The sequence below is a fragment of the Anopheles arabiensis genome, chromosome 3, assembly GCF_016920715.1.
Source record: "Anopheles arabiensis isolate DONGOLA chromosome 3, AaraD3, whole genome shotgun sequence".
Classification (NCBI taxonomy): Eukaryota; Metazoa; Arthropoda; class Insecta; order Diptera; family Culicidae; genus Anopheles; species Anopheles arabiensis.
In genome coordinates, this window is record NC_053518.1 from 69530719 (window position 1) to 69556398 (window position 25680).

At 47.5% G+C, this 25680-nt stretch overlaps 1 protein-coding gene across 2 annotated transcripts in view; it reads left to right on the top strand.

The window, feature by feature from the left end:
• The window catches only part of LOC120904156 (cyclic AMP response element-binding protein A), a 94507-nt gene that overhangs the window by 63102 nt on the left and 5725 nt on the right, over positions 1-25680 (top strand). The window contains exons 2-3 of one of the 2 annotated variants that reach the window (XM_040313963.1): positions 11678-11906; positions 25001-25632. In XM_040313963.1, the coding sequence (XP_040169897.1) occupies positions 11678-11906; positions 25001-25632 (861 nt within the window). Of the gene's footprint in view, positions 1-11677; positions 11907-24997; positions 25633-25680 lie in introns of both variants that reach the window. The other variant, XM_040313962.1, reaches the window with a different exon arrangement.

A 25680-nucleotide genomic window follows, 5' to 3' on the forward strand; every position in this document is an offset into this window, starting at 1 on the left:
TACATTTCATGTGCCCTCGGGGCGTTTCAGGTATTGCTGGTGCCATGCGAGCAGTGGGATTGCGTTTTTGCGTCACGCGTCACGACAAAATCACCGAAAATTGAGGAGACAGCTCTCACAGGCAAGCAGCGCACACGGGTACAGGAAGTGCGTACACGCGGGTGCGTGATGAATTATTTTCGGCATGCCCGGTTCGCTTTCTTTGTGGAGGGGTTTGGCTTTCTGCTTTCTGTGATCGTTATTGGGCAAGTCCCCGGAGGGGATCTCGTTCTCGGAGCTGCTCGAGAAATTGGGCAACGGTAATGGTGGTTGTGGTGGTGAAGTGTAGCATGATTTAGTCTTCTTTGACAGCTTATCATTACCCCGAACTCGGAGTGCGTTGCTCCAGTCCAGTCTCGTGGCCCCGGGAACTCTCCAGGACCACCGTATGTGAAAGTGGACTTTTGCGCGTGTACTTCACTGCGTGCGGGGCGAGCCGAAACTTTGGACGAGATTACAACCTGTTTGTAAGTGCCGCACAACCGGAGACCTGGGGGATCTGGTCAGGCGGGCGAAACAAGACGTCACATGATTGAAATGCGTGTATGTTTTGTTGTGTGTTTTGTCCTCTCCTCTCTCTCTCTCTCGTCCTTTCGCATACAACGCTTCGACGTAGCTTATCGGCGTGGTCCGGTTCTGGTCGCGAGTGTCCATTCCCGCTAAGGTTGTTTGCCTTTTGTTTTGGTCACAAACACACACACACGCATGCACAGTGTGTGTCCAGGGAATGTTGGAGATTTTTTTTGGAAGCTGAAAGGGCGTCGTCGTCTTCGTCCCGAGGCGTTGGCCACCGAGAAAAACGTGTTTCCAAAAAGCGGCCCGGACAGCCCGACACGCTTGCTATGGACACTAACCGGTCCGGGCCACTCCCGCAGAACTTTGGCGTGCACAGGCTCTATGGGGAAGGGAAGCAGGCAGATATCACGGTGTCGAAATTGACAAAAGCGGGGATGCCGTTACTCGCTGCTGGCTTGTTGGCGGCTCTCGAGAGCCCTCACGTATCGATAATATCGCATCAACCGGCTTATGAAAGGAGCACATAAAACAGAGAAACACACACACACACTGGCACACACACACGAAACGAACCTCCAAAGAATGAGTGGAGGACCACGAGACAGAGAGAGAGAGAGTGTGCGAGATTAATGGATGACTACGCATGATAAGTGAGGTTATGCGCAGAGGAGCTAGAATTTACGCCCCAACGGATGAGTGGAACCATGCGACCAGATGCGTGACCGAGATGGCATCTCGTCCCGTACAGATATTGGAGCTTGCAGCCCGGCGAGAGAGAGGGCAAATGAGGTTTTACTTGGAATTTTTGTACCTTTCTCTTATCGTTACATCTGTCAACATTTGGTTAATATTTGTACCATTAAAGGCTGGCTTTCTAGAATTTGATCCTTCATTTTACTCCAAAAATATTATGAACTTCAACATTATACATGTTACCAAATGTTCTTTCTAATAACAACAAACGCATCGAACACAACCCTTCACACGCATTGTCTTTGGGAAGGTGGAATATCGCAACTCCCCATTCTTGGTGGAATTCTTTTCTGCTTTCATCATTCTACTGCGTCCAGCGGCAACGCACAGGGGCCGTCAACCTGTTGCGGAATTTGAATAAAAATTTACCTTCATTTAAATTGATTGCTGCCTTTGTCCACACCAAACTCATAAATCCACTCGAGACGTAGGACTCCGGCCTTTAGGGAAGCATTAAACCTGCCGACGGACTGAGCCGTTGGAAACCGGGACAGAGCGGGGACGATGATGCGGTAAACGCAGAACGTTCACCTCGCAATTTCGACCGGCTCATCAGGTACGTTCTGACTACGTTCCTCAGTTGACTTCACACACACACACACACTTCACGTTCGGCCGGTTCGGTGCCTGTGTCTTACTCATTTCACTTCTTGAGTTCGACACTCCCTCACGCCCAATTTGGATAATCTTCTTGGACATGGGGAGAGATGGAGGAAGAGATGGGGGAATACAACTCTTTGGATGGAAAACAAACATTGACGAGGAAGCGCAAGGGGTGTCAATAGAGAAGTATTCAGAAAATTTCGCACCAAACATAACGCCCTTTTGGGAGTTGCTGGTGGGCATTCTTGAAGAATTTTGAAAGGCCTTCACGCGACCTCCTCCAATGTATCAATGTTCCCAAAAACCACCACACTCTTTGACAGACGATCCGGTTCTAGCGTACCGCAGCGGTTGGAGTCCAGAGACCCACCGACAGCTTTTTGACGCGATCGTGACTGCAGGTCTGGGACTGTGAGCTGCATCGTCAAGTGCACGCCCAGGTTGTACGCATCCGCCACAAGTGGTGGACCGATTTGCTCCAATCTGTGAAGCATCTGTCCAGTTGTCATCGGATCTCCCTCTGCCCCGTTTTCGGAGGAGGAGTATTATTCGCATCACAAACGGTGCTGCCGCATAAATTAAACGCGACAGCCGTGCAAAGACGACGACGATTCCGGTCAGTGGCGATGAGTAAGCATCAATTTAATACCCAGCGGAGTCCGAGCGGAGGTTCATTGACATCTTCGTTCCCCTTCTTACGCCGTGCTTTGACGGATTAAGTGACCGGCACACACACACTCCCACCTCATTCGTAATAATTCACTCGGCCGCAGTGGATCGGACGCCGCACCGCAATCAGCGTCGCAAAATCTGTCCAGCAAAACTCGGATGTTGTTGGCCCATTTAGCGACAGTTAAGGCCCCAATTTGTCAGAAAGTTCCAGCGGCGCGCGCTACGGCGTAGTAGATTCCAGCGGGTATTGCTCATCGAACACGGACTAGAGGGAGGGGGCCTCGCCTATAAGGGGTAACGATGGGGACGGAGGGGAGTTCTTGTTATATTGGTTGCACACATTCTTGGGCGCGCTGTTTTTCGGGTGGTATTTTGCACACCCCAGCGGTGGTACCTATCCTAACCGTGTGGGGTTTGACCTACTTTCACAATCCGGGGGTAATCCCGGGGCAGACCCTGTGTGTGTTTGGTGCATCTATTTATTTGCGGCGTAGATTCTACAACACTGGGAACAAATACGGGTGCCAACAGATTGAGCGTGAGGTGTTCCCACCCATGCTGCTTGTTTTTTGATAGTTTGAAAGTTTGATGTGTGCGGCATGCTAAAAATGGGAGGAAGGTATGGTGGAGTGGGATTCGTGTGTGTGATGCTTACTCATCTACTTAGCATAAGTTTGCGAACAACAGCGTACGGTGCCGATTAGCTCCAACAGGTTGATGGTGGTGACTAATCGTGCGGAAGTTCATTGCCATCGGGACCCAAGGACGGGTGTGGCACCAGAGTTTCTTCACCTAACGCACACGAAGCGAGACACGAGCATTGCTAAACTCCTACAAAAGAAACAGATCAGCAGTGGGTAAACTTCTGTTTAATTCCTGCTGATCGAAACTGGTTCACTCTGTCTCTCTGTCTCTCGCTACCGCCGTAAGTCGTAAGCTGCCCTTGATTCCCGAAGTGCACCAAAAGGCCAAACATTCCGCACATTCTTACCTGCCCGCAGTTGGAATGTGTGCAGCGGGTTCCAAAGAACGAACCTGTCCGCGGGCCATTGTGCACACGGTAGCTGGTGGTGTTCGTCGGTTGCTCCCTTGTACCACGAAGAATGTAACATCGTACGGGCACAAGATCCGCTGGACCCGAGAGTCGTTTGGCGCTTAGGAGACGCTGCCGGCGATATGTCTCAACCGTTCGAGAGGTCGAGGAATTGCGTCGCTCCCAGCAGTGACCCAGGCGACACAGGCGGGAAGGTAATAGGGTCTGCGCCAAGAAACCGTTATGCCCCTAGCAGCGACAGCCACCCAGGGTTCGATTGTTCGATCCGGTTGGGAGTTTTCGAAAGGCACTGGGCGTCATCGTGGTTGTTCTGGTGGAGAAAAGAGGTTTGGCGCTGGCTTTGGGGCGCGTGTGGAACCTGCAACGACACTGCAATTTCCAAGCGAATGTTGAGTAATGTATTAGGAGGCTGGTGCAAATGGACTGAGTCATCGTGTCATGCTGAGATTATATTAGCCTAGGCTTTTTTAAAAGAGAAAGAGAGCGTGAGTGGCTAACACGCTTTAAGATATCGAGATCTGTGGCGCTGAGGCTTGCGTCATCTTTGGCGACATAGGGTTGCTGGGGTTTTCCCAAACCTGGATACCAGTCTGTAAGCAAATCATACAAATCAGTGCAAACATCATCCAAACAATCATTCGCTCAATGCAACGCGAAGCTGAACCCTGTCGACTGTCCCAAGAAATGGTCTTGTTTTGTACCAACCCTTCCTCTCAAGTTTCATTCATAAATCCAAACACCCTGATACAGAACACGCTACTCATATTCGCACCTTACCGTCTCCCCCACCGAACCTTCACCGTTTTTTTTTTTATGAATGAACAAACAATGTGACTGAAGAGATGCATGCTGCGTTCGGGGTTTTTTGCTTGCTCGGACAAACAACTGCAGTTGCAGCGGGTAGCGATCACGTGGGGCTGTGAAACACGAGAGCCGTTGGATGAATAATCCTACACGCGTTTGCTGCACTTGATCTTCGTGCAGTCGGCCCTTGACCGATAAGAGCGCTGGTGGAGTGCTGTGTTAAAAACGGCATGGCGCGATAAGCAGAGAACGTATTATCGTTGCTGTGGAGCGTGTGTACGTTCAAATAGATCTTGCTAATAAGCAGGATCACTCGTTTCGTAGTAGTTTGCCACGATTTTGTTCAAATTCCCCCACCTGGATCGGGTTCGTCGTTCGGTGCCGAAACAAAATTACACCGTTTGCACAAAATTGCGGCCGCACGCTAATCAGAGAGTGAGTGGAAGGGAAATGAGTTCGTTACTCCCCTGCTCCCTGTTGCTCCGGAAGCTCAAAAGGTGAGGAGCGAAGGAGAGCGAAAATATGAAAGGAGAAAGTCAACTGCCCGCTTATCAGTCCGAGCGACCAGAAGGGTGTATAGGGCATTATAAAATCGAGCAGAAGAAAAAGGGCTCAAAAATCAATAAAGAAAAAGCGTGCAGGGCGTAACCGTGTGTGTGTGTGGGTTTTTTTTGCTTTTTTTTGTTGCTGTCGGTGCGCATTATTCGCGAAAAAATCAATCACGATTAATTACATACAAACACACTTTCTTCTCCACCGGGTTCGTCGTCTGCAGGGCGATCAATCTTTTGTAGCTCGGTGCCTCCGGGGAGGGGGCTGATCGATACTGTTTTGTTGGCATTTTTTTTGTTGCGAAAATTAAAGCTCTTGTGAACCGCGAAAAGGCGAAAGGTTTACACCGTGACGGCCCTACTACGATTGTACGATCGAGTGTGGCGGTGTTAAAGAAGGGATCATATGCAAATTGTGTTGCAGTGTTCAGTACAACTGAAATGCGCTTGCGACGGGCGCTTGGCAACAAGCAGAAGGTGAAATGGAACTGAACGCGTTGGAAATTGAGTTTTATTTTATTGTTGCTAATAACATGGCTGCATCCGGCTTATGGGTGGTTATGTTTTATGCGCTTCATAATTTGTTTTGAGCTTTTAATCAGTTTAATGGTATGGTCATAATTTTTAAAGAGTTTTAAATTTCCGTGAGAATAGCCTTTCTTTCTCTACCTTATTCCACGATCTTCATTTTGGGGAAGCAAAACACACAATTATCGCCCTTCGCCCCATGTGTGTGAGTTATGATTCGGTTCTACATATTCCATCGAATGGAGCGAAAAATGTGTCATCAAATCAATCAGCAGCCGTGTAGTAATGAAGATGATCGTGCAGTTTCTGCTGGGTGCAGCTCGCTATGAATCGCCCGTTGCTTAGCGTATTGCCAACCATCCCCCGTACGGAGCAAGCGTTTGCTTTCGATTTTAGACAGTAAGTGAATCACAAGTGAAAGATAGATGAGGACCGTTTGACATTTGACGAAGAAGGGAGAAGGAGGGGGAGTGGCCCGCACGCTCAGCCAGTGCTCCAAAAATTGGCAAACTCGTTTCGCAGCCGCATAATGGAAAGGTGCCACAGCACGGTGAAAAATGATGCCCGCGGCCTAGTCTGGTGAGAGGCGATTTATTTAAATTTTCGCTTCATTTCGTGTACGCTGTAAGTCTGGATTTGTTTTTTTTTCTTGCCAGAGGTTGTCTTCATTCTTGTTGTTGTTTGTCACAATCCCATCCCTTGCGCCTTCGCCGGATTCTGAAATGTCAACACATTATGCACTCTTCAGCTCAGTTGAAGGTACACACAATTTGCAAATGAATGGGAACGAAGCGGCAGTTTCACTTTCAATGTTAGTTTGAGCGTTTTATTTGTTGTGTGTGTATGTGCATCTTCTAAGCTGCACTGTTCGTTTTGGGGAGCCTTCGTTGTGCCATCGTCATGATGGTCTATTATTCTTCCGTCTCCTTTTTTGGGTAGATTACTTGTAGCGTGACGGCCGGCAGTATTCGATGCGCTTCATGCATTAAACGCGCATGCAAACGCTCCACACGGTGGCCGAAAAGGAACCTCAAAATTGTTCAATATTTACACAAGCTGAAGGATGACTCGCTTGGCCACAGTTTGCATCGAGTGACGTGAATTCGTCACCATTCTGTCTGCCAAAGCTCAAATTTATTGGTGGCCAACACTAAGGAACGCTTTGGAAACTGTGATAAAAAAACCGATGAAAGTGAGATTGAGTTTTGAGGTTAAAATTTTGTTTCTCTCGCCGCTACCGGTCATGCCGTTTCCCCCTGAGGGCATACACTCGCAACATTATTGCGTAAACCTTTCATTTCCCTGCGTGAAAGAAACACCGAAAACACAAAAACCGATTGATTTCCTCTCCGTGTCGATACAGGCTGTTTCTGTCACGCTCGAGTACGATGGAGCGGATGGAAAAATAAAACACCTCCCGTGTTTTCAAACACCACGCAAGCCCGGTGTGACCGGAGATTGCGGATTGTGTAATCGTGGATTTTTGCAAACCAAAAAAAAAAAACACAAAAACGACCCGTGTAAGAAACCGATTTTTTTGGCGCACACACTCGGTCTGTAGCTAAAACTGTGTCCAGCTTCAATTTGGAAGTTGTGGCCGCTTTCTGGGTCAAATGTGAAACTGTTTTGGGGCGTTAGGATTTCGGGCGCGTCCTGCGCGGGTCCAGCGAGCCGTTGGCACACACACACACACACACTCCCCGGCTCTTGGTGGTTAGGTCACCCCCGTTACAAAAGCCCTACGCTACAGCGAAACAGATCATTTTGGGCCCAATCATCGCCGGAGCGCGTCGGGTGGGGCAAGCCCGGAGGAAGCTCAGTTCTTGACAGCAAGAGAAACAAGATCACTTAGGACCGAGAGTGCGAGACTCCACCCCATGCAGGGTGGTTGGTTTTGTTGGGTTCGCCGATCAATACGCTCGCTTGGTGCCGCCTAAGAAGGTGAAATGGATTGGGCATAGCGCTAGATAGATCGTGCTCGCGCGGGAGGGATGCAGAAGGCGCATGCATGCAGTTTAGGAATTTGCGTACGTCAACAAGGGGCAGACCGACGGGGAAGGACGTTGAAGCGAGGGGTGAAATAGTTCAAGCAGTGAAAGTCACAAAACAGCCGACAAGCGCGTTAGACGCGGCAACACGGGGATTTTTTCTAACACGGGGTTGCCTAACGTATCGTTTCGCAAAGTCGTTCGTCATGGTTTCGGCACGGGAGGGCGAAATCTAGGCAAATTTTAGAAGGTGTGTTTGGGTGTATGTCTATGTGTGTGTGCTTGTTTGGTGGAATTGATGAGGGTGGTTAGCATTCTTTCATACCCTTTCCTATTTAACCTTTGAACGGTGCAAACGAAGATTAATTTCAGAAGATAAATAGAAACCGTTCACTTGGAATAGATTGAACGTAGTACCAGCTCTTCTACGTCTTCTTCCCCTTGATATATATTTCGTATTATTTAATCAGAATGACACTGAACGAGCATCATTATTATTTCTCAATTCCACCATCCTTAAGCAGCTCATTGGAGCTTCCGGTTTGTGACATGATGTGCCTGAAATTGCCCTCCTTCCCTCTAAAGCAATCCTGTAACGAATGATTTAATTTTGAAACCATTTTATAGGCATGAGAAAAAGGACTTTTTCTTCTTTTTTTTCCTCAACAAGAAACTGTCGTTCACGAGGGAGAAAAAAGGCACAGCAAGGCAAGATCCGTTTTAAATACATTCCCCCTTTTGAAGCAATGGAGCGCGCTTTCAACAGCGAAGCAGGACGAAATATGCCGACCAATATCACCGGCCCACCTCGACCCGGCAGTCACGCTCGCAGGTATCGATTAATAAGATTGTTTTCTGCCTCTTTAATAATCATAATCGTGTACTACGCACTAAAATAATAAGCGATAATCGGTTTCGGTATTTTTCCACGCCGCGCTGTTTGCCCCGGATCATTTCGGTTTCGGGCGGCCTTTTCGATTCTGTTTGCTTCGTTTGCCTTCTTCACGCTTCTGCCTCTTTTCATCGCGGCCGGGGTTTTTTTTCAAAATCCCCATCCCGAAAACTCGATCGATTTTAAGTGCGGTAGTTGTACGGCGATAGCACTTTTCTTTCACCGATCGGAATGGAACGTGTGGAAGTAAAAAAGAAGAGGGAGAAGAAAGCGAAGGATGATGAGAAAATGCATACCTTCAATGGGCACGCTGGGAAACGTCCACTGGTTGAGTTACAAAAAGTCACGCACAGTGTCCTCAGCGTGTAGAATTAAACGGTGCCTGTCTTGGAAAAAAAAACTCCGGAAAAGGACAGTGCTCGTTTGAGATTCTTTTATTGCATTTCTTGAGCCTTTGCTGTTCGATTAATACAACGGTACGCAAGTAAGCGGAGAAAGAGAGAAAATCGAAAGGATCAAACACGGATATGCTGGAGATATGGGAAGAGCAAAAGTTAAAGAAAGGTGTCGAGGAAAGGAGAAAGAGAAGGAGAGAGAGAGAGGGCAAAAAGCAAAAAGCCATCTTTCCCCTTTGCCACACAAAGTGCCACAAGTTTATGCGTTGCGCATAAAGGAAACTGTAAAGGGCTCGTTTGTGTGCCGGTCCGGACCAACCCCGAAAAGGGCCGCGGCTCCGCGGTGAAAGGAAAGGATCTAGATAGTGCAGTATGTGTGTGTGTGTTTACAAAGGGGTGGACGACGAGGGGACGCAGGGTGTGCGGGGATAAAAAGGGTGATAGTGAGCGCAAAAGGGATATCAGGTTTGGAAAATGAAAGTAGTTCTACCTGTTTCGATGTTCGCGGCAAAGTGTCGCACCGCACCGCCATCGATGCGGCGTTACGCGTTATCGAACTGCTCTCGGATGCACGTGTGAACTGGGTGGAAGGGTGGTGGTGATGGTGCAAAGGGCGGGCAAGAAAGAAGAAAGGTAAACACAAATGTGCGACCTTTCCTTTCTTCAAATGGAAATGGCTTTGTTCTGATGGTACGCGCGCGCATTTTGGAGAGAGGGTTCGACCGATCGTGCTTTTCTCGTTCGCGATCGGGCTTTTGAGCGTCTTTGCCTGGGGAATAAAGTAAAGCAGCGGATGGTCTTGTCCACAATAAAACACAGTTTCGATTGAAAACAAATATTAGAAAATGTTACTGTCTGAAAATAAAAAAAAGCAAAAAGAAATCAAATAAAAGGTTCGTCACCGCTTGAACAGTTGAAATCGTTCGTTTTAATTCCAATTTAAATGCACTAGCAAGCAGCAACAACGGACGTGAAGTCAATTAAATGAAGCTGTCGGTGAGGGGAAATAAAAATGCCGCCCTTTTGTTGTTGTGATTAGCAGTTCGTTCACATGCAAACGGACGGAGTCAAATCAGTGTTTTCTCACCTCACAAGGCAATAAATAGCGAAGCGATGGATGGGACCTGTGGAAATAATGAACAACCATGCCTCACGAATGTGCAGTGTGCTCCCGTTTAAATAAAAAAAAACTGGGTCCCACTGGGAATGCATGGGAGCAAATTTGGAACCAACAGGTGCGTACAGAGAAGACCCGTTTCGGTATGGGACCAACCCTACTTACACCCTTACGTATGCTAATGATCGGGTTTGCCCGCCCCACGATAGAAGGTTAATTTGTTTCGCTGCTGATGTGCGCTTAGAATGTTTCTGCAAAAACCGAGACGGGGAAAAAACCGTTTTTCTCGCTGTGAACATTAATGCTCGATGCGTATGTTTTCCATTCTGTTTTTTGTGTATGTATGCCCTTTGATTGGTATTTAAAAGCAAGTGAAATAATACAAAAAAAACTAATACCCTTTGCCCGGGAATGCGACTGGGAATGTGGCCGGGAATGTGAGCGCTCGCAAGGGAAGGGAAAACACAACGCCGTTACCGTTACCCATGCAATACGAAGCGTCTTTTCCTTCTTCACAAAAGGACCGGTTCCACTCGCTCTCTTTGCGTCGGGGCGGGGCAGCAGTTGAACAACTTAATCTTGAGTCGTTTTTTTTTGTTTTAAGCTAAATCCATCATCATCATCATTGCCGAGCCCTGCGTTCTGTTGCCCCCGTACGGGTGCAGTAGTGGTGAGGGGCGCAAAGGGAAAGGAAAGTGCATGCACGCACTTTCGAAAGCTGTTAAAGAACTTTCAAAACCATCGAATCTACTAAATCGTTCAAAATTGTACGCCAACCCTCGCTCGACGTGCATTGAAGTCGTTTGATCCGTTTTTTTTGGGTGGGAATATGTAACAGCGATTTGTCATACGGCCCACATTCCGATTGTGAGGATAATTATTTCAAAAGCCATACCCGTACTGGGTGGCTGGAATGAGATCGATTTATTGTACAGCGCACACACAAAACGATAGACTGCAGCGAGCGCGTAAAGAACGAACCCCCTCGGTGCGATTCGAGAGATACTTTAATTGATGTTTAAGCTGTCCCGTGGGGTTTGAATGTTTTGTGCTTGTACCGTTTGTGAACCATATGCAGGGAGAATGTGTGACTTTAGGAACGGTCGGAATGTTGGGCCACGGGTGGACAAATTACTTTGGGCGCCAGGTGATGCCGCGCGACCAGAGCAATTCAGCTCGATCAGCTCGATTGGAAGTTGATCAAGCGGCCGTTTAACCGCTCATTGCGCTGCCAGAAATGGAGCGTTTGTGATACAGATCGCTCATAAAAGGCTGAAATTGATGGCAGCTATGTGACGTTTAAGGCGCCGCGCCAAAGATGAAAGAAACGGCGATGGGAGTAAGCTCACTCGAGTTGGTGCTGCTTGAATGAAACAGATCCCCTCTTGAAGATTGTACAAGAATGGGCTCGCTCGATGCACCTTGCGAGGCGCTTCCTCTCCTTCTCTCTTGATCTCTCTCTCTCTCTCGCTATGTTTACTTTCGTGCGGCACAACTTCAATCGAACGATACATTCAACCTGCACCCGAAGATGAATAATTTATACGAATGCATACGCGAAAGATGGCACGTGAGATCATCGAAGCGTGATGGCAGCATCTTTGACCGTTCCCATTGGCTTCCGGGAGAGGCAAATAGCAAGCACTCACAACATCATTTCCATACTCACTTAACATAATGCAAACAAACAGTGCTGTTGTTTTGTTTTTGTTCGATACAATTAGAAACTGATCGTGTTGTATTGTGTTTTTCCAATTTCCAACAGAACCTCCAGGACACGCTGAAGATGTCCAACTATCCGGACATCCAGGACTGGATGGATCCACACTCGAAGCTGCCGCCGGTCATCCTGAACGACAAGCTGATGACGGACGCCATCATCGGGACGTGCATGCCGATCAAAACCGAACACTCGTACAGCCTCAACTCGGACGGCGATTCGCTGCCGGACACCATTCCCGACTCCCCGCACAGCCTGCAGAACAAGATGGATGGTAAGTTTGCTGGTCCCTAGAGTGGTTGCCAATGTTTCCGGGTACTCCGGGATGTGATATACTCCCCCATCAGCCTGGGCCCGGCTTTACGTAATGCCCGGGTACGGGATGGCTAGATGCGATCACTTGAATCAATATTGGCATTTGTACAGCACGCCACACTGTCTTCGCCGTGTGTTGCTCAGCACCACCGCAACAAATGGAGCAACTGTCAACTGAAGCGTTGGGTTGAATGCTTACAATGACGTACACGGGAGCTTGTCAAGGCTTTTTTGTTAACCGTGCATGGTCTCTTCTTCCTCCCATCGACTGTTCTAGATATTAACGCTCGAAGCTTCATTCGAGAGGCTGCCGAGAGAGGAAAGGATGGAAAAATATTTGCCCAAGTGTGCGTCTTAAACCTCATCTCGGTAGTACGATTAGATACAAAACCCAGCACGCTTATTCTCCGAATAATATTCGATCTGGTTAACATTTTCGATGGTCCCGCTAGGGGTTTTTTTGCAACCTTCCACTGCCTTGTTTGTTTTGAGTATCTAATACCCTAGTCGGAGCTGAAATGTCACTTCATTTGTCTAAGAACTGATTGGAATTAGGTCCTAACAGACGATTAGGTGGAAACGTCTGGCATGTTTTGTCGTGTGGCAGGTCCTCCAACAAATGGTTCCTCTGGAAAGCATGTGCAAAAAGCATGACTGCTTTGCAAGGCTGCACGCGAGATCGATTGCATTGCTTCCGGTGCTAACACGTTCCAGAGCTGCCTGAGTGAGCTTCAAACTTGAGTGAGGGAGACAAGGATTGGTTATTTAATCCCAACACAGTCGAAGCTAGACGTCGGAGTTGAGGTTAGGCTGTGTGGTTTTGCTTCCAACAGTCAGCCGGAGCACCACTATGGGCAAAATACGACAAAACAAGGAACAAGAGTCTCAACCATCTGATCAAACAGTGCCTCTAGTGTCTCTTGGGCTCTGCTATGCATATTTGTAGTACCGCGACAAGGTTACCAATCCAAAAAAAAAAAAAGGCGAGTGTCGTTAATTTGCTCAACCCATATTCAAGGTTTCCGAAAGTGAGAGTGTCGATATCAAAACAAGAAGGTTCTAAAATTTTCAACAATTTTTTGTTTTTTTGAAAGACATCCTGAGCACATAGTGCTCATCGGCAGCAGCACTTTTCAAACCCGGATAGGTGAATGAAACGTTTTTCTCCCCAATGTCCTCGTCATTCCCTGTACAGCAGAACCGTTAAATCGGGGAGCTGAGGTTGTCGAGTAATCGGTTAGCCGGAATGCGATTACAATTATTTAATAGCGACTGAAATGCAGCAAGCCCCGCGAGGTGACTAATAAAGCCGGCGGCTGCAGTGACATTAAGCTGCTGTTTTGTCGGTTGGCGCTGCATGCGGTTACCGGTTTGGTTTGGCTGTCGTGTTTCTACACACACGCTGCAGCTCAATTGCAACTGGGAATGGGAAACACTCTGGTAGTTTGGTTCGTTTGCAACAGTGTTGCAGCGATGATGAAAGCTCGATCAGCTCCCCCGGGGGCCACGATCTCTTAGCTCGCCCCTTCTTCGGCGTCTTGCGCTAGCCGTATCCCTCGAGACCTCCTTAATGCCAGATGAGATGTTAATTGATTGTACGGATGCTTTGTGGAGTACGTTCACGACCGATCAGCATCACGATTTACGAGTGGCGCTTGAAGTTCCAGTAGGGAGAACTCTTCGCCTGGGAACTAACATGAGAAATTCACCCTAGCTACAGCTTTTTTTCTTTTTTGCGTGAAGCCCCGGGATTGTGGAGGAGTCGACCCTAATCGGCGTTTGAGATCGAGCCAACCCGGGGGTGATCGATGTTTGCATTGTTTTGGCTCTGTCCTAGAGTGGCGCACGTTCCCTTTTATTTACTTTTTCGTCCATGTTTAGGATTATGTACATCCTGTCCTTGGTTTGGTAAAGGGGTATCCCCCTCGCTCAGCATATGGATGACTCAGCATCGGAGTGTACAGCGGTCGTGGTGGAATATAAATACATTACACTATCGGTACGATTGCAATCGGATCGATTCGTTTGAGCCTGGGAAAGGCCCGTTGCGAATTGAAACGCATGAAGTTGATCGCAAAACAGCCCCCACAGCAGTACCGTGTGTACTCAGATTGAGTCATTTTCAACCCCCTTGATTTGGGCGATCCAGGTGGCGAATGTGAATAAGAAATTGGTCTGGCCGAATCAAGCCCGTGCGGGTGTGTGTATGAGCGTATTGCGATCGAAATGCGCTTTCTCGTGATCAGCGGTTGATCAGCGAAATATCTTGCAAGTCTCGGTGCCCCAAGCAAACGCACAGACGTGATCGGTTTGACAAATTTAACAACGTCTCCTTGCGCTCTCTTTCTTTCCCTCTCGATTAAACGAGATGTGGGAAAAGTAAAGCAAAAAAAAAAACACTACGCAAAGACAACGCGTGTGCTCTATTTTGTCTTACTGCTCCGGCTTCTTGTTGAATATGTTTCACCTCACCTCGGCCACCCGTCTCCTTAACAGTCAAAATGTCAGTGACGCACGTATGCTGTGGAGTTGGTGCGGTGCGAAAGTTGTCTTAAAATGTCATAATAGTCGCCCAACTTGTTCCGCGATAAATGAAACAGTATAAGAACGTACGCTCACAAAAAAAATCGCCCCAAAAACTTGCGAATAATGGTACATAGTTGCCTGGAGGTTGGGCGCCTCTAGCCTCTCTTTGGGGTGCACAAATCTTTCTTTCAAGCGCATGTGGCATTAACAAACAATTTGAAAGTTGAACTGGCATTATTCAAGGATAAGTAATGCAGGCAAAAAATGATGTTTTTATTAATGTCGTTAAGTACAAATTGCAACGCTAATCCGCGGCCGTTGTTTGGCATAGACAACTATCACTTCTGATTCTACAAACAGCCAATTAATATAGCTATAGTGGCGTCAATTTGTTTCCTTCGGCAGTTTAACGTTGCTGTTATTTCCTCAGCCAAACGTTTTATCTGCCAACAAGAAGAATGATCCAATTGTATTCGCGAGCCTCGTTGATCAATGAATCTTAACGTTCCAAACTTTTGAGCGCAGCTTAATGCGCATTCGCACATTCGTTTGCGCGAAGATAATGCACGTGCTCGGCATCCCCAACGGTCGAGGGGGTGTGTGATCGTTTTTCTTGATTCGTTTTCACATCGGTTCCGCTACTCTTCCGCATCCGCCACAACCATTTTGCTGTTCTCTCATGCCCTCCGAATGCGGGGAAGTGCTCGTTTTTTTTTGCTCTTCTATTTGGGCCACTGTTCGACCCGGCAACGGCTAAATACCGCTACAATGCAGTGAGAGAGAGAGGGGGCGTCCAGCTCGTGCGGCGTTCGTCGCTTACCATCTTAGCGTAAGCCCAACGCTCCCCGAAACGACGCAATTTTCGCTCAGCTTTATCGACAAATTGGATATATTGGACAAGAGTGTTTTCGAGCGCTTTTCCTTTTGGGTCGTTTTTTTTTTTTAATTTTGGTTTTTGTTCCGTCGTCTTCTCGATCGCTTGGATTTGGTCGCGAAACTTTCGAACGTACGTGTGCGCGACGCCACTTTAAACTCAGCCAAACTGTGACAAACTCACCAAAATGTGACAAACTCGTTAAGGGGGACATTAAACGGGTGTTTGTGCATGGCGCGTGAGAAATTTGAATTTGAGGTTGGCTTTTGGCTTCTTGTGTTTTATTTTTCGCTTTTTTTTTCGGTGGGAGATTTTCGATTCGGTGCAACCAACCGGAAGTAAGGGAAGGCTATTTTTGGATAAAGTGTTGAAGAAAAAAAAACTCGCAGCACTGATGGCAGCGTTTTATTCAATCATTGTGTGACTGCTTTACGTTTTATTTCCTGGTCATTGCTTGAAACAATATTTAAGAAATGCAGTAGAAAACTATGACCTTAAACAACTTAAAACATTTACTGTTAATGCTTCAAATGTGTGTCTTAATTGTCTTCTTAAAGGGTTTAATTTTGTTTTAGAATCATAAAACCTCTTCCAGTTCATTGAACCTAACCTCCCGCTCCTATTCCCGGCCACTTTTCCCAGACTCACGCCGGCTCAGGTGCCTTGGAAGGCGTTCGGCAATGGAAGAGTGGCATAAAACAATTCGCACAACTCGCACTATCAGTCGCGTTGTGGCACTGACATTTATGCCCTTTTCGATTTACCAGTTTTCCTTTTGAAACGCGCTACACACTCCCCAAAATGTCACTCTTGTCCCCACCCCAAATTTGTGCACCCACAGACACAATTAAGTAAAAAAGGCAACACAGCTGAGCGAACCTCGCGAATGGTAAAATCTGAAACCAATTTGCTTTTGATGCGTGAAGCGCATTTTTTTTTTTTCATTTTACACTGCGTGCGAAATTTTAGTTATTTGCCCAGATTTTTTTTATTTTGTTTTGGATGGAGTTGTATGTTCAAGAAAACAAATAAGAAGCAAATGAGTGAAAAGAAGAAAAAAAAAGTCGCGAAGCAAACTCGTTTCGCATTTCCCACCCGCGCGAACCAGAACACTCCCGGGGACTGCCGGTTTTTTTTAATGACTAGCCGAGAGGGGAGGTAGGCGAAGGCAACCGGAACACGCACCCCACATTCCCTTCCCCTTTACTCCAAGGCTCGAAATTGACTCGGTTTCAAAAGTGAAAACAATAAAACTTTTCGACAAGATTGCATAACTTATTTGCGAATTTGTTTGCTTTGCGCACATGCCGCTCCGATTCTCTTGCCCGGTTTTCCTTCCCCCTTCTCAAGAGTGGGGCTGGTTCTGAGGTCGATTGAATTATGCTGACCGTAAGCAACATTACGCGCCACCACCACCAGTCCCTCACTAAAGCTTCGTGCGGCGGAAAACGCGAAGCAAAACTTGTTCCTGCGCGCAAGCGCGAGCCCGACGCGGTTAAAAGATTTTTGGGTTTAATTCTCCTCGGTTTTTTTTTCAACCACTCACTGTCGCGTTTCGCACAACTATGAAACTTTTATTTCATACCATTTGTTGTTTGTCTTTTCGGCAAAAACCAGAAAATCGGGTATACGCACTCACACACACCTGAGAAGCGAGCATTTTAATGGCTTAGCAAATATGTTAATGAAGTAGAACGGAGCATTTGCGTTGGGAAGCTCTTTAACCCTTTGCTGCGGCAGAGTGCGTCCGCGCCGCGCTTCCATTGACGCGCCCTTTCTACGCCATCGTTCGAGCTGTGCTTTATAGTTTTGGGAATATTTTTCTGTTCTTCTTTTCACGTATGCTAATAAGAATTTTGAAGAAATCAGAAATTGCTTCTTGGTTTATTTTTAAATAAAAAATGCGATCAAGTCCGATCATTCGCCGTTGTGATAAGGCGAAGAAATGAGCAAGAAAGTGCTGGGAAGCTCCGGCAGGCAGACGATATCGAGAGCCACATTTGACAGCTTACAGCTCTTTTTCTGCTCGAACAACGGACGGATGCCTTTCTGCGTTTGTTTTATTTTATTTTTTTCAATCAAGTGCCTCTTGTTGGGCCCCCTGCCTAACGATGGCTCGCGTTTGACAGGTTTATTGAGGATTTTATTGTAGCTGTGTGTATGTTTTCGGCCTTTTCGTTTTAGCGAAAAAACGAGCGACAACACACACAAACAAAAAATAGTAATAAAAAAAGCTAAAGTACTGTTATGTGCTGATTGTTATTTAATGATTTGCTTTTCTGTGGTTTCCACGCAAGCCACAGAGGGGGAGAAGATACATTTGTGCGTCTTGTAAGAAGGAATGATACCGTATGTTTTGAAAGCGTAGTATTAGGGTAAGGAATATCTCCCTTTTTGATTCTCCCTTAAGTTCTTCATCTTTTTTCTCTAAATTCAAATATTTTTAGCTCAATTGTGTCCGTACCTGATCAACGCACCTGAAGTGTTGTAACAGATCTTTCCAATGAGCATTCACGCATTTGAAATGTTCTACAATTCTGATGGGATTTGATTTCACCAGACTGACCTCAAACAATTCAAATGACACCAGATAGAGACATTTGAGTAGGCTTTATTGTACTCTCTGTTGGATCAGCCGCTCAAAGCTGACAGTCTGGGTCTGGGTGTTGCTTCAACCAACCATCCCATCCCAGTAACTGTGGGAAGGCCCACAGTTTCTTCTTTAGCTGGTCTCTCTACTCAACATTCAACTTCGATATGATAGTTATGACTTTACCATTTCTTTCATTGTCTATCCGCTGGTCCAAGTGCCGTGTGCTGATACGCTTGGAGGCTAATGCTTGTGTCCACTGGTGACACTGGTTCTCAAACACTTATTCCCGTTTGTGCGTAGAACTTAGAAATGGGAGAGAATGGTGGTTAACTCTTCCTAGCTCTTCTTCACACCTTCCCAGCTTCTTAGGAAAATGGAAAGGTAGCCGCCACAAACAGAAAAGACGAAACAAGGGAAACAGATTCCCTCCGAGAAGTAATTTTAAACACACACGCTCAACGCACCACAAAAAAATTGACATAATTTCTGCGCTTTCTTCCCAGGTATTTGTTTTCATCTCAAATAGCGCTCCGAGTGCTCCGGGTGCTCCGGGGCACCTTAGCCCGTAGCCGTTTATGTCTCACGGATCTACGAGATTGCATTGATGTCACTATTGGGCCCAACGGTGAGCCACACTGATTGCTTCCCCTGGCGTTTCTTCTCCCCCTGTTCTTAATGTCGACATCCGTGTGGTTTGCTAGGGGTGTGCGTGAGCACTCTTTTCCCTCTTGCTGCCTCCACTTCAATGAACAGAAATAAAAGCAAAACCGTTGACGCCGTTCTCGAGTGATGCTGAATGAAAATTCATTCATGGAATAAAATAGCACAAACCACTTCACTGCACTTGGGATGGATCCATTTCACTTTGGGTCGCGCGGGCTCTCCTAACCGCTCACCCGGCGCTGTGAAGTGCTCTTGTTTTTTGTCTTCCCTCTCTGTCTCTCTTTCTACTTCCCTCATCATCTCCTCGCGTTTTTGCACACTATCGATTCACGATCTTCGATCGCAATCTCTTCGGCGCTGGAATTGCTGGAGCAAATGGTTTTAGCGATCGCGATCTCGAAAGGGGAAAAAGAGGGTTCGTCGCTTGCTCGCCCGCAGCAAGGTAACGCAGCGTAACCCGTGCTGACAGACGACGGGCTCGAGTAGGTATGCGAGGTACGAAGATTGAGTCATAGTTCATAGATTTGAAGGCACACAGACACGCACGAATGGGAGTGTCTGAGGATCGTGATCAATCGTTCCAGCCATCCCCGAGCAAAGTCTATCGAGAGGTGTTGCGTGTTGTTGGTGTGTGGGTTTTTTTTTTCTATTCTTGTGTTGATGTTTTCAACCCAAATGCTCGGGTGGTCCCGTCTACGGGGCATTTGTGGAAGCATTGTAAACGCTCCATTGATTTATCTCCAAACCGAACTCCTCTCGAGACACAATGTCATTGAACCTTCTTCTTCTAGGGGCTGCTGCTTTGAATAGCAAAGAAGAAGCAGGCGCAAAAGGAAACAAATCCTCTTACGCATTATAATTGCTGTCCGTGCCAGGTCGAACGTTTCTTTGGCAGCGTGTGTGCAGCGTGGTGGTGGGACGTCTTAGCACGTGTTTACAGCCAATTAAAGACATAAAAAGTGTCGCTAAATGGTACACACACACTCTGTGCGTGGAAGGAAGGTAATGGAATGAAGCAGCAGCGGGCTTCGAGTATGATTGCTTTCAATGCTGATGATCGAACAGGCTGTGGTGCGACGGTACGGCCGGTTCAGTTCGTTTCAGTACCTCGCACGCACATCGAGCGATAAAGTCTGACAGATCAGCCATTTAGCAGCGCTTAAGATGAATTATGACGCAACGGGAGAGATTTATTCATGCCCGGTTCGGCGTGAGGTTGTGATAAATGTCCGAAAGCGTTTGCCATTCCATCTGTCCGTGCGCCCTGTGCTGTGTGTGACGGTGCTTGTTAATGTTCTGCCAATGATGTGTGGAAGGGTTTTCACGAGTCACTGTTCGATTTGTGTAGTTCTTTCATTATGGTTTTCTCTATCCTGCCATTTGTTTTTGTTAATATCATGTTTTGACACTTGTTTTTAAGTCCATTTTGTTCGTTTTTTATCTCATTTTTCATTGTATTGGATGCATTCAATTTCTTATTAAATAATAAGTATTATCCCTCCAGCAGTTACTTATGTTAAAGCTTCATATAAAAGAGTGTAAAGATGCTCTTGACATTTTTATTGATTTAATTGTTTCCAACACCTGCACACTCACTAGTCTTGCCTTGCATGAGGAAATACAACCGTATTTGCTGTACTATTTGTCCATATACACCCCTTCCCATAGCCCACAATCAATCAAACATCTTGCTGCGCCGTCCTGCCGTTCCCGTAGCCGTTCCGTTCGTTGTGAAATGGTCCGCTGGAGGAAGAGCACCACCCAGATCAACCAGAGCAGTTCGAGCCCAAGGCAACGATCACACCCGCCCAAGGGAAACGGCGGGTAGGAACCAATGCAATGGAAATGACAATAATTGTACAGCCGCTGCACAGTACCATGCATGATTTATCTGCAGCCAATTGCATTTGTCACTTCCATCATGTTTGCCGGGCGTTACCGCTGGGGTACGGGAGGCTCCGCATCAAGCGCATCGAGATTATGAAATTCTGAGCACGAGACCACGAGCGGAACGAACAGAGAAAGGGAGAGAGAGAGAGAGCGAAAGAGAGTGCGGACATGATGGACGATTTGTTACATCGATTGCACGCAACTGCACTTGCACACAGTATACTGCCTGGTGCGGTTTCGCATCGCTCTAATCCACCTTCCACGCTCTCCCCCTGGCTGGCTGCAAATAAGTCATATAAAACCCCAGCGGGGCCGCACGGCATCACTTCTTCACGGCTCGCGATAAATCTCACTTTCAATCTGTATTAAAAAAAAAAGAAATACAACGAAGCCGCCTTTGACAAATGTTCCATTTCTGCACCATGTGCCATTACACCGTGCTCATCGACAGTCTTTGCCGCCGACGTTGCTTTTGTGTTGGCAGCGCGCGTACACGATCACAGCACTATCGGGAGATCGGGAGAAAATTGATCGCACACATCGCCGCGGTGGTGGCAGAGGGCTTTTTGCTTACAGCTTCAAAGGTTTCTTCGGGCACTGTTTGAAGTCGCATACTTCCGGCAACATTGTTGCAAAGCTGTGTCTCAAATGAAAAGTCGATTGTTTTCCGCTTCGGTTCGGGCAGCGACGGGAGCGGAGCCCGCGGGCCGATTTTGCAAGCAAACGCACCGAAACGCACGGAAAAATGTGCTGAAGCAAGCAGCGCCGAAACGCCGTTCGCTATAACCGGTAAACCACAGCAACCAGCAACAAAATGGTTGTTTGGGTAGGAATGTGCTGAGAGTGCCCTGCGGGTGTGGGTGTGGGTGTGTGGGTGTGCGAAAGGAATGCATTCCCGGTCTCGTTCCATTGAGCGTGCCACGATTTATGACGCGAAAAATGACTGAGGAAACCCCTTTTTTTCTTTAAAGGGTTTAGGCAAAGTGAGTGGATCCGAGCCGTTTGCCAAGAGCTCATCTAATGGGAAAACGGGGAAAGAAAGGAGTAGAATTCTGCGCGCAAAAAAAGTGCGATAAAATGGGAGCGATTGATAATGGCGGCTAGCGAAAGTGCATCAGGGGGGACGGGCCGAAAAAAGAGAATGGAAAGGTGGAATTTTCTTTTCCCCGTTTCGTTTTCGGATCGTTTTTCGTGCCGGAAATAGACAGTACAGTACACCGCCCGCCGTTGACCGAGTTCAAACAATGGCAGTTTTATCGGCCCCCACCCAGTTGGGAAAGGGAAACAATCGCCCTACCGGACACACTGGCGCTGCTGCTGTGTGAATTGGTGCACTATTTATGACGCCCCGCGTGTGTTTCGTGAAGGATGGATGGAAATGAAAGCGATCTTTGCGTGATTGAGTGGAAGTTTTTGGGGAATGGAAAGGGAAGAAGGACAAGAAGGGCATGTTCCATTTGGGAGGGGTGGTTTCGGTTAATCGAACTGCATTTACCTTTGCCTTTTAGTGGTAGAAAGTCAGCAGCGTTTGTTGAGCTTCGTTTGGAAAATTTCTTTAAATTAAGATTAGGAATTAAAGTCCTCACAGATTTTGAAGCTTCAATGTTTCTTTCCTTTGCGTAGCGTTGACTCCATGAAATAGTGCACTTTGAGCTGTGCGCAACTTCACTCAGGAAAGAAAATCGGAGCCATAAAGGTGTCGACAGCATTTCTCCACCGTCTCCACAGCATTACGCGCATCGCTCAGTTGGAACGGTAACACGCCGGTGGAATGGAAATCGAACTCAACCACCGCTTTGTAGGTTTTTTGGGGTGATATTTGAAAGTATCGAAATGAAGTGATGCATCGTCTGTGACGGTGACGCGCTATGGTTCGCCTTCGCCGCAGCCTTGTTTGATTCGAGGTGTCTGATGACGCTTTTTGTGAAAGTAAACGATCGCCCAGCCTGCGATTGGAAAACTGCGTGATATCGCGCAACTAGATCGAGACTGTACTTATTTATTAGGGCAAAGCAAATCAAAGGGTCGAACTCGTTCATTTGAGTGCTTTGAAAGGCCTTCAAAATCATTTAAAAGAAGCGCTTAAGCGACTCGAATCAACAAAAACAGACCACAAACCACATCACCGCTATTTGCCAACTGACGGTCACAAATCACGATCCGTTCCTTCACACCTCAATCCAGAGAAATCCTGCTGCATGACTCATCGTGGCAGGCAATTATGACGTCCGTGGTGAAGACGACACCACGAGCCCGATCACGAGCTATAGCACAGACGGCAAGAGACAAAAAACAACAACGCACGCCTTCGAAACGGATCGAAAGAGCGTCATTTAGTGTCGGTTTACGTCATTTCGCGTCGAGCATCTAGGGGTCCGGAGCGGGAGTTTGCGGTTATGATTATGATTGCAAGACGACGACGGTTGGCCTCCCGATCCCGATCCTTACCCGATCGACGAGTGTTGCAAAAGTGCAGCGCCAGTGTAGGTTGTGGTGCATCGGAAAACTCGCTCCCTTCGATCATGACGATGATGATGATGATGGAATGTCAATGGATGCGGTCGATTGAAGCACCGTGTGGCCTCTCTAACCTACTTCAAACCCTACACCAGCCGTGCCACCAGCCTCGGAATCACAACTATTTCAATTAAAATTTAATGAATTTCCGTCCCGAGCGTGGCGCGAAAGGCTCGCGCGCGCGCACGCTCACGCTTGATCGATTGATCGCGACGGCGATTATGTGAGACTTTTCCACGAGGAAAAGTTCCTATACGAACGAGGAGAGCAAGTTGTCAATTAGTACGAAAAATGCGACCCTTTCGGTGCGCTGACTCGCTGCCCAACGGAGAGAGGGGGAACGCCAACTTTCAACTAGCTCTTTCAATATTGTAATCATTCAATTAGGGAAAGGATTGCGCGCTGATTTTCTGCACGCTCGGGGGAAGGCTTTTTTTCTCTCCCTCTCTTTCTCTCTCGGCAAGGCCGAACCGACGCGCATTGACCGGACCAGCAAATACCATCTTTGGAACGGGTTTTGGTTTTTGCCGGTTTTGCTCCCTGCATCGCAACAGTACTGCGCTGTTGCAGCCACGCGTGGTGCCGGTCCAGGCGCTCGATGCTGCGATTTATTATGGTTATTAATTAGATGAAGATCATTTTCACCTGTGCAACCTTCCCGATACGCTACCGTGTAGCAAGATAGAGATAGAGTGAGATAGAGTGAGAGAGAAAGGGAGAAAAGGCACAGACACAGGCCAAGCATGTAGACATTCTTCGCGAGGCCCACGATAACGCAAACCCCAAGCGATCATAATCATGTTGCTGGCGTGCAGGTCCGCGTGTGTGATCCAAGAGGCAACATCGGTTGACATTTTGGGCTCTTCCGATGCCTCCGCTTGCCTCGACCGAAGCTTTTTACCGGCCGGTAGTGGCTCGTTAGTGGACGACGCGTTTGCGCGCGCTCGCGACTCGGGCAGGTCCCGCTGGCGGATGACTTTTACGAGCGACCATATTAATTATCGTTTATGAGGATTGCTTCTGCTGCCGATTGCTACCCGATCTCGTCCTCCGCCCCTGTGCCGGAGCCTGTTTTGCTAAACGAGCTGCGGTGTGGTGTGAAGATTTGGACAGGTCGAATGCCTTGTTGGGCATTTAGCTGCAACATTGTGTCGGTAGCTGGGTGAAATATTAATCGATTGGGCCGTTTTGCCTTGTTTCGGTTTGCATGACTCCAATGCATGTGTTCGATCGCTTTTGCAGTTTGTTGGTTTGATGTCGGTTATTTATTGTTACATACTGTGTTGGCTAATGATATTCTATGTTTTCAATAATTAGAATTGATGTATGAATAATGATTTTTGTTTTTTTCTTATTCAATACGACTAAACCTGAGATGATTTTTTATCAGTTGTTTAAAATAATTTCATGTTTATACTTGCAAAAAAGTCGGGTTTAGTACACTCTGAACTTCAAATTTAAAATGGAATCATTCGGTTTCGCTCACGTTCATATTCTGATGAAACTTAAAGCAATTCCCTGAATTGCTGCCCCGTCCATGAGATGAAGTTTAAGAAGACCCCAAGCTGCGTCCATATTCCTGCTTCCCCCTCAATTTACATCATCCTTCCGTCGTCTTATGTAACACCGCAGAGCCAACCCGCTCTCCAGAGTGCTCGAGAAAACAGGAGCAGCAAATAAAACACCGCCCGCTCCCGCGCAGGCGTTCAAACAAAACCTACTATTCCGAATTCCGAATACACCTGTCAAAACAACGGACAACGCGAACTGCGACTGACATTTGCGCGTGCATGCAGCTGATTCGCTTTGACCTGAATATGTATCTCGAAGCAGTATCTTTGCATCGATATGCGGGGAAAAGATATATTTATAACTCTCTAGCTTAGTTATAGAGTACCCACGGATGGCTTTTAATTGTGTTTCTTTGTGTCTTTTCTTCTTTCTCTTGCTCTCCCTCCCATTTCACTCCCCAATTACGACATCTCAGCAGATATGGATGAGGAATGCTATCCGGCAATCAGCATGAATGGCAGCAGCAAACATCAGCACATCATTCACAGACAGCAGCACCACGCCAACTCGTTGCTGGTCAACGGGCAGACGCGCGACAGCAAGCCACCCTCCTTTGCCGGGATGTCCCTGTTGACAAACGGTGCCGGTGCCATGCTGTCGAACGGTTTATTGACAGCCCAGCAACAGCAGCAGCAGCAGCAGCAGCAACATACGGCACCGTTGGGTGCGAACGGTCCCTTCGGCAGTCTGCTCAGCAATAACAACAACAACCATCTGGCGGTGAATCACAACCTCAACCTCAAGGAGAGCATCGTCGGGCTGAAGGGGCTGGCCGGGTTCGGTTCCAGCTCGTCCTGCCACGACTCATCCTCATCCACCTCCGCCAGCAACGCATCGGACATCGATATTGATGAGACGACGGTCAAGGAAGAGCCACTGTCGCCCAGCTCTAGTTGTCCACCGTCCCCCGTCGGTTCGGGCTGCGGTGGTGGTGGTGGAAGTGGTGAAGGTGGTGGAGGCTCCCTCCTGAACAGCTTTTCTGCCTCGACCGTTAGTCTCGGCGGAAATATGGCCGGCTACACGCACTCGGATCTTGTCCTCGAGCATAAGGTAGTGTCCGGCGCAACCAACAGACATGAAGAAGCATCCTAAGACTTT